The 12,064-nt window shown below is 41.3% G+C and overlaps 2 protein-coding genes and 1 pseudogene across 2 annotated transcripts; all 3 read left to right on the top strand.

The window, feature by feature from the left end:
• The first annotated feature begins 24 nt into the window (after positions 1-24).
• On the top strand, positions 25-4,468 carry emp3a (epithelial membrane protein 3a (MAM blood group)). Its single transcript, XM_028998787.1, has 5 exons — positions 25-394; positions 1,227-1,325; positions 1,427-1,529; positions 1,991-2,131; positions 3,977-4,468. The coding sequence occupies exons 2-5, from the start codon at positions 1,248-1,250 to the stop codon at positions 4,150-4,152; spliced, it is 498 nt and encodes a 165-aa protein (XP_028854620.1). The 5' UTR covers positions 25-394; positions 1,227-1,247; the 3' UTR covers positions 4,153-4,468.
• A 347-nt stretch (positions 4,469-4,815) lies between these two features.
• On the top strand, positions 4,816-10,852 carry fam83e (family with sequence similarity 83 member E). Its single transcript, XM_028998744.1, has 9 exons — positions 4,816-5,134; positions 5,270-5,879; positions 6,055-6,201; positions 6,785-6,909; positions 6,993-7,379; positions 7,874-7,939; positions 8,189-8,405; positions 8,536-8,709; positions 9,394-10,852. Exons 2-9 carry the CDS (start codon positions 5,421-5,423, stop codon positions 9,577-9,579), a joined length of 1,761 nt encoding a protein of 586 aa, XP_028854577.1. The 5' UTR covers positions 4,816-5,134; positions 5,270-5,420; the 3' UTR covers positions 9,580-10,852.
• LOC114801531 (uncharacterized) lies at positions 7,502-7,616 on the top strand (annotated as a pseudogene).
• Positions 10,853-12,064: the final 1,212 nt, after the last annotated feature.

The raw sequence follows: 12,064 nt of genomic DNA, 5'->3' as shown, positions 1-12,064 counted from the left end.
AAGGGACCTTTTCTAAACACTGCTGGGCCATGTGAAACAAGCGAGAGCAGAATACAGCGTCCTGGCAACGCGGATCTGGTTAAAACAGTTGCAGCCTTGTTTACAAAAAGTGCTGCATGCGAGTAGACCCTTTCCGTGGTCTTGGGCGGGCCTGGATGGGGCTTCTGCTGGGTTTTTAGAGGCGTGCAGCAGGAAATGGGCGTTGAGAACTCTGCCTACACACAGCTCTGCATTCCTCTCCCTGCCTTTCCCCAAAACCCACACTAAGGCAGTGAGCGAGGAATAGGAACAGGAGGGGAGGAGCTCCTCAAGGAAAAAGTGACGAAAGGCAGCACACAGACCGTTACGTGCGAGGTTAAAATCTTTGCCTTACAGACCTACCATTTCTGACAGAGTAAGTTGCATTTTTTGCATGCTGTGACTTTCTAACGTAGACATTATGCTTAATTCTCTTTTTTTTAATTTTAAAAAAGTTGTTATATAGCATGTCATTTTCCTCAAATACACAATTTGTCAGAGGCATGTCATTGTAGTGCAGCAAATTGTTTAAATGTTATTTCATTCATTAGTATAAGAATTGTTGTAGGGGTCTGAAGGGATAAGGGATCTTATTTTATTAATTTAGTTTAAACCATGTCAATTCATGTGTTCAAGGGAAAGGAATTCATTATTACAATGAATATGTTAGTAAATTATAATTTTATGAATTGTTACTGGCATTATAAAGCTGAATGTATGCTTACAATTTGAATTATTTAACAACACATATCATGCTCATTTGATTTCTGTGCCCTTGTTTATATTTGTGCGTACATGCAAACTTTTTTTGCACTTGACCACATCTATGAGCATTTTTGTCACGATTCATATATTTGCAGAAATGCTTACGTCTGTATGCAGCTTGCTGTTATGAATGAACTTTTCCACTTGTTGGGGACTTGTGCCACATGACAGGTCACTGCCATTTCTAGATAGTAATTTGAAATGTAATGAGAAATGTGTGTAAATGATCTGAGAAAAGTACAGGTGGGCGAGGAGCCGATGAGAAGCTTGTTTTACAGAATGCAGCGTAACATCACTTATCTTCAGTGGCCGTGTCAGGGAGGGCGACGCCCCTCAGTAGATGTGCTGTCTGGGTCGTGTACAGTGATAATCCATAGCTGCCCGTAATTAAAAGAAGTTGGGTGAAAGGTGATTTAGAGATCTCGATCCTGCTTTGTTTGCAGTCCTGGCGGAACGGCATCAGAATGGTGCTGCTGTTGATGTTTGTAACTGTTCTTCACATTGTCACTCTGGCCATGCTCTTCATCGCCACCATGGAGAAGGTGAAACGCCTCATTCCATTCATACACGTTGATGTTTCTTTCAGTGCCGTAATGCATCTCAAAAATGTAGCTCATTCTTTGCTTTCCTCTCACTGCAAAAGTCTTGGTGGGCCTGGGGAGAGAAGGAAAACTCGGACCTCTGGTATAACTGCATATTTGACAACGCCACTGAAACGTTGCTCTGTGCCTCTGCCAAGGAGAACGGTATGGCCACCTGTGTTTACACGTACCTACCGATTTTCACACTGGCTTGGGTCAGTCTAAGAATATCGACAGACATGACTGCATGGCAGAAACAGGCTAAGTCCTGCCACTCTGCCTCTCTTTTAATCTTTTTAACGGTGCTGTAAATGCATTTTGTGTTTTTCTCTTCTTTACTACATCGGAGGAATGTGAGGTTAAAAAACAGGGTACATTTTTTTATGTCCACTCACAACCCGTAACTTGGGCATGGATGAAGTGCTCTGTTTTCACTTTTTTAGTTGGCTCATTAATGTGTTAATCAGCCTTTACTGTTGGCCTGTATTTGTTTAAGAATATGTGTACGTTTTAATGAACGCTTGTGCGTCTGACAGAGGGACAAACAGCGTTTGTCCTTTTCACAAAATACTTTTCACAAATACTCGGCATTTGTAAACATGGGGAATGGATTTGGGTTCACACAGAATGGCGTCTGACAGTCCAAGTGCTGATGGTCCTTGCGGTGGTCTTCTCCTCCATCTCCTTCCTGGTTTTCCTTGGGCAGCTTTTCAAGCTCTCTAAAGGTGGACTCTTCTACTTCACAGGACTATGTCAGATCCTTGCAGGTACATGAAAAGACATGACAGATATTACAGAGCCATGAATATAGTTGTTTGTGTTAGTGTGTCTTAATAGTCTTTGCGTCAAGCTTTCAGAAGGGTGGTAGTAGCCTAGTGGGTAACAAACTCATCTATGAACCAGAAGAAGTTCAAATCCCCATTGTGTCCTTGAGAAAGACACTTAACCCTGTGTCTTCAGGGTCCCTGGAACTACTGGATAAGGGCGTCTGATAAATGACGTAAAATCATGTTAATTTTTTCGTCACATTTTTTGGGGCAGTGGTGGCCTAGCAGTTAAGGAAGAGGCCCCTTAATCAGAAGGTTGCCTGTTCGACTCTCGATCCATCAAGGTGCCATTGAGGTGCCACTGAGCAAAGCAGCGTCCCCACACACTGCTCCCCGGCGCCTGTCATGGCTGCCCACTGCTCACCAAGGGTGATGGTTTAAAGGACACATTTCATTGTGTGCACGGTGTGCTGCGCTGCAGTGTATCACAATGACTTTCAATTTTTTTATCAATTTAGTCTAGTCAAGATTCAGTCAACTAAAAGTCTGAGCATTTTAGTCATATTTTAGTCAGACTAATCCAAGACTATTTTAGTTTAGATTTAGTTAATGAATTTTTTATTGAAGTCTCCAATTTTAGTAAATCAATTTATTTCAACCCAGTCGATATAGTACAACTACCTAGTAGAACAGACAAAAACAACATTGTCTTTAAGTCAAACCCATTTCATAATTTCATTTACAGCATTTATCAGACGCCCTTTCCAGAGCGACTTACAATCAGTATTTACAGGGACAGTCCACCCTGGAGACACTCAGGGTTAAGTGTCTTGCTCAGGGACACAATGGTAGTAAGCGGGATTTGAACCTGGGTCTTCAGGTTCATAGGCGAGTGTGTTACCCACTAGGCTACTACCACCCCAACAATAATATAATTAAAACAAGGTTATCTCATTATTATATTATTGTTACCTTATAGACTCAAGAATAAACTACATCAATTCCAGACATGGAAGACGCTATGATTTTTGCTATGTTTTTCCAACACGTTTTGTTTTCTTTTCCACTACACTGTAAAGAAATTGCATCACTTCATCATTTTCTCCTAGCCATCTGCTCATCCATCACAAGAATCCTTAAATCTAATTAATTCTGTGAATGTCGAAAGTAACATCATCTGTGCGACCGAATGGGAAACAGAGGACAGACAAAAAACTGCTTAAAAATAACACCGCTAATAAACAAGAGGAAATTAAGTCTTATTTTCATCTGCAAAAATCAAAAGACATTTTATTGTTGTTTATGTTTTTTTAACCATACTTAGTTTAATTTTTATTTGTCAACAATATTACAACAAATATATCGTTAACATGGCATGACCAGTATTTTCATGGCCAAAAAGGTTTGTTGATGAAGACATTTTATCATAACTTTGTTGACAAAAACCACGCTATCCATGAGCCATGCTCATAATTTTAAACAGTTGTTAAAAATATTGTACTTGGCGCCATCTACTGTTTTCGGTTGTTTCAGTCTAAACCTTGAAAGGCAAAAATCTGTTCATGTTATGAATCAGAAATTACTCAGTCATTCAGTTCTGCCAGGAAACAACGAGGACAAAATTAATTTTTAATTATAAAACAATATTTTAATGAATTTCTGATATCAAACAAAAACCTACAAAAAGAAGCATGGCAGCAATAGAATATGGAAAATCATTAATAAAACATTGTAGACTAATATTTGCAGTTTTATGTTAATAATTTTCCATCTCATATTTATGTTTGTTGTATGTATCATGTTTTATTTGTAAGTAATATTTTCACTTCTTTCTTATTTTAACAGGCCTCTCGACCTTTGCTGCCACCCTCATTTACACAATCCAGTGTAATGAGATCCTGCAGGACTTCCGTGATCTGAAAAATGGACATTTTGGCTACTGCTTTATCTTGGCCTGGTTATGTGTTCCCTTGCTGCTTTGCAGCGGAGTTTTGTATGTACATCTGCGAAAGAATGCATGATTCAGGATCAAGGAAAGAGCCAACGCACAATCTTTAGAGTTTAATATGGACAACTTTTTAAATTGTAGAAAGAATTTTTTTTCTTTCAGTTTACATTGACATGAATTCCAACTTGTTTATGTCACAGTATTATTTTTTTACACTCTCTCTATTAGAACTGCAAGTACAATTTGTATTCATGGATGGCCCAATATAAATTGTATTTCTTTCTAATGCATGACGCATTTTAACCAACTGTATAAAGTTTGTATTTCATTTGTGAACAGCTTTTCTAATAAATACACCCCCTAATAAATAACATGATTATTTACAAGTCCACATTGTAAGTCTGTCACTTAATCTATTAAATAATTTAATAGATTAGTGGGACAAGCGGGATTAGTGCCAGGATCTATTATTACATCAACCGTCACATGTTAAAGTGATCCAGTCTTGAGTACAGAACTGATTAGACAGTAAAAAACATTTTTCTAATATCTGATTTAACTGGAACTACATAACTGGACAGGAGCCCAGAGGCAGGCTGGTCTCAAGCCAGTCCGACTTCGCATTGGCTTCTGCGGAAAGGAAAACCTGTTCATCTGGTAAAACCGGTGACAAAGGTGTCTAGATTCTGCATTGTGACATGAAAAAAAGCACGGATTTGCACAGACGTGGATGTAATGCTCAGCCGGAGAAACACGATACAGGGAGACGCCTCATTTGGACAGAAAAAGAAGAAGCAGAAAAAAAAGAAGTAGAATCAATGAGAGCCAATGAGCCTCTGAGGCCCTGAGGCCAGTTGTGTGCACTCACCTGGCATGAAATGTAACACTGTGATAACATCAGTGTAGTCGGCCCTGCACCGTAAACAAGTCACAGTGAGACGTGAAGAGGACTGGAGAGGACTGACAGGATTTGGCAGCTCATCTGCGACCGAGTCCATCGGCACAAGCCTCCGAAAGGCGAGTTACCATTCCTCGTATGTACACTTGGGCCTGTGGTGCGTTCTCTTTATTTTATTGACTAGTTGGTGCATTGTGCTCTGTGATTTGCGCGCTGGCCGAGTCAATAATGATGCAACTTGTTTAAACAGGGCAGGGAACATTCTTCAAGAGTGTTTTTCTCCCCTACACAGATCCAGCCATTCGTTTCACCTCTGGATTGGATTTAAACATGGTTACTGCTGGAAATGACTGACAAAGGAGGAAGACGAGGCGATGAGAGCCAAAGGCTATTATATTTATTGTATTTTTTGAGTCAAGGCCCAGCACAAGTTAAGAGCAGCCATGACAAACTCCCAGGAGCAGAGCCTGAATGAGCATGTGGTGTTTGTGCCGGTGCCGGAGTCCAGCCCAGAGTTTTACTACTGCGAGGCAGAGCGCTGTGCTCTGGAGAGCCTGCTGAGCGAAGGTCCCAGCGCCTTCTACGGACACTTCAGCACTGAGCACCCACCCTTCCTCTCCCCGGAAGAGGTCAGCCAGCTCAGCAGCTGGACGGAGGACTGCCGCAGCGGCGACCACGCAGAGGTGCCAGGGGACGAAGACGCAGAGCCTGGCAGCTCTTCCCTTTCCGACTGTTACTTTCCCACCTTCTCAGATACCCCCGTCCCCCCCCTGGAGCTGGGCTGGCCCGAGAAGTCCTCCTGGGTGAGCGTGGGCCAAGCAAATGTTTACACCAACCCACCGGTGGAACAGGCGCCACATATACGGGAGGTGGTGAGGAGGCTTTTGCAGGGGGCGAAACAGGTAAGCACATCTCGCCGCAAGCTGAAAGAAGCTCACAGTGCTCCCTGGAGCAACATAGGGTTAAACGTCAGACCAGAAATAAATGGCCACACATGGTAAACACACCCAATTCCACCCAATGAAACCTAATAAGACCCGTGTGCATGTCCTTTAAGGTGCTTGTGTGTGCTTCCAGCTAATCGCCATTGTCACAGACAGGCTGACGGACAGCGCTGTGATAGACGACCTACACAAGGCTGCCTCGTATGGAGTCCCAGTTTACATTATCCTAAACCAGAGGACGGCCGAGCTGGACTTTACCCTGACCCAGCTTAGACATCCAGTGAGTGGTTAAATGTTTTTACTGAGAGGAATAGTAGGTGGTAGTAGCCTAGTGGGTAAGACTGTGACTTGCCTGTGAACCAGAAGACCCGGGTTCAAATCCCACTTACTGCCATTGTGTCCCTGAGCAAGACACTTAACCTTAAATTGCTCCAGGGAGACTGTCCCTGTAACTACTGATTGTAAGTCGCTCTGGATAAGGGCGTCTGATAAATGCTGTAAATGTAAATGTAGGAATTGTCTGCTTAAGTTTAAATGGAAGTGTTTAGTTTCAGGCGAGGCTGGTAAACCTGAAGGCGGCAGATTTTTAAAGGAAATCTATCTGCCCTCAGTCCACTAATGAAAGGAATGTCACTTATTTGTGCGGCTGCACATGCCCACAGTCTGGAGTTTGGATCAACAGGTTATTCTGCATTCACTGGATTTATGGTTGATGAACTGGTGACAGAAAGACATGTGCAGATAAAATGATGCCATGGTGCAAAAATGACAATATCATGAAAAAGGTCGTTCTTTTTCATTATTGAATTCTAAAACGGTGCCTGGAAGGACTTTAATCAGTGAACTTCCCTTCTCTCCCACAGAACATAAAAGTGCGTTTACTCAATGGTAGGACGTTCTGTTCTCGGGAGGGAAAGACCGTTGTTGGTGAAATTAAAGAGAACTTTGTCTTGGTCGACCTTGAGGAAGTGATGTTGGGCAACTACAGGTGAGGCCACTGACCTGTTTCTAGAAGTTGCAATGTGAGGGCGTGGCCTACTGAAACTGCCATGAACCACTTGTGTTCTTCAGCCTCACCTGGACCGATGCACACTTACATCGGCAACTGGTGACGGTTATGAGCGGCGCGGTCGTGGAATCTTTCGATCGTGAGTTCCGGACCCTCTATGCAGCATCACTGCCCATCCCAGACACTTGGAAGAGCAGCACACCGGCAGTGAAGCCAAAGAAGGTCCTTGCGTCACATGCCAGATCAAGATATGAACTTACGGAATGGATAGCCAGCCCACCACCCCCTCCCATGGACTCCTTTATTGACTGGGAGGCTCTTGGTGTTCAACAGAGTAACCCTTTGGTCAATCACTCTGAGAATCTGCTAGGTGATGAGACACCACATATAGAACCAGCCTCAAAAGAGTTTCATTCACAACCGCCATCAGAACTTCAGGAACATGTAAAGTAAGTGAACATGTCATCTCCATTGTTCAGTTTGCAGATTTTAAAATTTATAAAAGTTTAAATTAAAATCCATGGTTTTATTGGTGGTGAACCAATATTCAAATATAAGCTGAAGAACATCCATACATTACTATTGCTGCACATATACTAAAATTGGATCGATACAGAGAAGATTAGCATGGCCCCTGTGAATGGATGGCACGCAAATCCGTGATCCAAATCCAAATCCATATTTTTTGCTAAGGAAGCGCCCCCGTAATCAGAAGGTTGCCAGTTCGAATCTCGAGCCACCAAGGTGCCACTGAGGTGCCACTGAGCAGAGCACCGTCCCCACACACTGCTCCCCGGACGCCTGTCATGGCAGCCCACTGCTCCATAAGGGTGATGGGTTAAATGCAGAGGACACATTTCACTGTGTGCTGTGCTGCTGTGTATCACAATGACAATCACTTTACTTCATATCTATTTATATACTATTGATCCTGATCTGTTAGGTCCAGGAACAATACCAATCTGCACACTTCCAGTCCCTGGAGCCATAATCTTCATACCCCTTTCAGGTCAGTGACTTAATAGAGCACAATGACACAATGATTTTAATATCTTCCTAAAAATGTACAAAATGTTATTAATCTGTTATAGTTTATTTGAATGTTGATATAGAACGTTTAATTATACTGTAATATACTGACAGCCATTGCTCATCTGAAAGTTCAGATTTCAGTTCACTTCAGCTACTACTACTAATCAAAAGGTTAATAATTACTAAGTGGCAACTTTTTTAGATGCATTTTGTCCATCACTGACAGAATACCACACAGGCAATTCGTACCATTGAAAACTGAAAATGAATGGCAAGACACTACAAATCACCATGAAAGAGAAGGCACAAGTCCAAGAGAGGAGCCAAACACATGGTCTCCCAGTAATCGAGAATATTCAATTGGAAGGGACACCATTTTCGAAGATGAAAACCCTGAGGCATCCAAACCTGGAAACAGAAGTCAGACAAAATCTAATTCAAAGGTGACTGATATTCAGATTAACTGTATTTTGTTTATTTTATCATTGGTTCCATCAACCATCAAAAGGTCCAGATGGGTTAAAGTTTTGACACGTTGCAGTTTTTAAGGGACTTGTTTTTGTTCGTTTCTAGAAACCATTGATTCTTAGAGTGCCACAGTTTGAAAGCTGCTGTTCACTTGATGATATTCTGAAAAAGACTCAAAGTCCAGTGAGAAACGGACGGCCGCAGAGCTCAGAACTTAGCAGGTCCATGGTGGACCTGAGCATAACCAACACAGATCAAAACCTCTTTCTACAAAGCAGCGTAAGTAAAGTAGAATTTATGGCTGTGATGCACTGTGATGTTGAAGCTAAGATGATACAGATGGTGAATATATCATTCAGGAATATTATCTAGTTTTATAGTATTGATGGTTAAAAAGACAATAAAACTGACTAAAAATTAGAAGAATAACAATAAGAAAAAACTTTAATTATCCCAAAGGAAATTATTATGTCCTGAAAGCATGCTCAACGCAACAAGAGAAAATAAGTACAGAATAGTGCAGAAAAAAAGTAATAAAAAGAAATAACTGTGATGTATTATAGAGTGACATTAATTAGAAAAGTGTGTACCGGTTGTCCTCAACTACTTCCACATCAGCCCCTCTAATGATGATCGGTGGGAGGAGGGGGCAGCTTCTTAAGCTTGAGAAGTAAAAAAAAATTACTCTCACAGTGTTTCCAAAAATGTCCAAATGAGAATGAGCCTGGTCCAGCAGGTATATGATGGTGTCCTCTACACGATACAGGGTTGGTAAGCAAACTGTAAGGGGTTCAGCCTGGGCTCCACATGCAGACGCAGATGTTTCAGGATCAATCTCTCCAGCGTCTTCATGACGTGTGAAGTCAGCGGCACTGGCTTGTAGTCACCAGGGGTCGACGGGTTGAGTCTGAATATAATATGTCTGATATGACCGCATACGACTTGATATGACTTCCTTTCCAGTGTTATGATGGGCTACCCCAGACCCCTGCTCTGGCTCTAATGAAGAAGCGCAATGATGACATCAAAGCCTCGTTCCTCAGGCCACCAAAGAGCTTCCTGTCTCCCAGCAGGCCACGCAGTTCCAGCTTCCATCTAAAGAGGGACTGGGGGCTGTCCCTGAAACATCAGAGCAACACGGACAAGTGACAGAAGAACTAGATACACTTTTCAACGCTCAGACGTTCATTTTACAGAGCACTGGCTGTTGTTTACATGAAGGACTCCACAATTACTTGTTTTATCTAATTGGTTATCTGTAACAGAGCCCATATGATGGTTTAATTAAACAATATTAATTATAAAATTATATGATTTCACAATTTGCTCTTGAAAATGAAAAGCTCATCATTGTGAAGCAGGGAAATACACATCCTGTCTTCACTTGAGCTTTCACCAAAGAGGCCACACAAATACCAGTTGTGAATATAAAGGTGCAGGTTTATTTTCAGTGCGAGAAGGTGCGCAAAATTTTAACCCAAAAAACTGAAGAAAAACCAAAACTAAACCTGACATCATAAACATCAATAAATATACATATTTACAGAAGATAATATATGCAGCCTCCCAGCAAGCTGTTACACACCGAGTCAACCAATCACCTTACTCTCCTTACTACTATGTCCCCCTATATACACCCCACCGTCATCTCATAATTGGTTGAGCTCAGTATGGAAGGGGTGAAAGAAGGGTGGTCAGTCAGGGTGAATCTAGCAATCAATATATAAATATATACATATTCACAATTCACTCCTCCATAACCCAGGAGACATAACTCAAATCATACAGAGAACTCTTACACGTTAACAGAATAAACACAGCAGACAAAAATTCAGTGTTTGTCTGCTGGGCAGTGGTGGCCTAGCGGTTAAGGAAGGGACCCTGTAATCAGAAGGTTGCCACTGAGAAAAGCACCGTCCCCACGCACTGTTCCCCGGGCGCCTGTCATGGCTGCCCACTGCTCACTCAGGGTGATGGGCTAAATGCAGAGGACAAATTTCACTGTGTGCACCGTGTGCTGTGCTGCTGTGTATCACATGTGACAATCACTTCACTTTATCACTTCACTTTATCATTCACCCCCTTACATCAAACACACCTTTCCCCTGTCCCAAGCTGCCCTATAAAGGCACCATTCTCCCAGGACACACATTTCCTCTATGCTTACGGGCCAGTAAAGCAAAGGAGAAAACAGGGTGTATGCGTAATAGAGTAAAACTATGGCTGAATAATGGAGCGGAAGCAGTGGGTACCTCATTATTTGCTAAGATAGTTGTGGAATTAATAAATGATAATAATAATTAGTGGTGGGTTGTTATCGGCATTAACGCGAGACTCTTATCGGCGATAAAAAAAATATCGGAGTTAATCTATTCACAAAGTTGGGTTGGGAGCTGGGTCTATACTACGCAAGCTATTGTGCCGGAGTTAAATGGTTACACTAGATTTATAAGTATATTTCTTCTTTCTTGTGTCTTTTAGTTTCTTTTTTCCTAAAGACTTTTATTTTGTTTTTGAGACCCGGTTCAGGTCTCTTGGACACATGGCGTGAGTTGTGAGAGCTGCGTGGGATTTGTGTGCAAAAAGTTATTTCTTTCATTTTAATTCATGTACATATTAGGAATTTTTTGCATGTGTGTTATTTTGTGAATATTTTTTTATGTTCTTTTAATACTGTGTATTGTAGAGAGTTGTGTAGAAAGACACGATGTGTGACTCGATGTTCTGACGCTACCTTGCTTTTTGTACAGAATACACTTTGCACAGAAAATCTCTTGGGTGTCAGCTCATCATTTGTGGTTCAAGAAACGAAATCAAAAAGTTACACAATGCAGAAGAAGAACCGCTACACTACGATGACTTTCACCTTGATATTTTAGCGCGGATGTATACCTGGCCGAATTGCACTGTAGGGGGCGAGAACGAGTCTTTGAACTGTGAAATTACCACATCAAACGTGACGTGGTAACATGGATGCAGCTATTTAACTGAATAAACAGTTGGTAAACACAAGTACATCTTATTGAACATCATTTATTTTCATCACCAATTATCATAGTAGAACAGCTTTCTCAAGCAGTTTGTGATGCATTTTGGAAACCGGAGATGAGCCCCTGGTCTAATGCGCCACCTGGCTTGAGAAACCCGTTCTCAAAGACTTACTTTTAGTCATTATTTGGGTAGCACACATATTCTGAATGCCTTCGGCAGAATTCAAATGAGCCATTTTAATCTAGATTAATGTAGATTAATTTAAAATATAGATTACAGTGAGATTAATCTAGATTAATTCCAAGATTACTGTGAGATTAATCTAGATTAAGAAAATTAATCTATGCCCACCTCTAATAATAATACATTTTAACGCAACATAGTGTTGTAATTAATTGGGAATGCTAAGATAACGATGGCAATGTGAGACGTGAAGTCGGTATAAGTGATCTGTAGTCAGCACCCGTTCACATCTCATCAACTTCGCCATGACAATCTTCATCATCATCACAATCACTATCACCATGATTTTTTCCTTTATACTATATCAGAAATAATGTATGCTTAACTGATAACTGGTGGATTTGGGAGTGTGTAAAAATATAATATAGATAATAATATACAGCAAAGTAATATATATTAA

The sequence above is a fragment of the Denticeps clupeoides genome, chromosome 12, assembly GCF_900700375.1.
Source record: "Denticeps clupeoides chromosome 12, fDenClu1.1, whole genome shotgun sequence".
Taxonomy (NCBI): Eukaryota; Metazoa; Chordata; class Actinopteri; order Clupeiformes; family Denticipitidae; genus Denticeps; species Denticeps clupeoides.
Note: the sequence above shows the minus strand (reverse complement) of the source record. Positions and strands in the feature narration are given on the sequence as shown.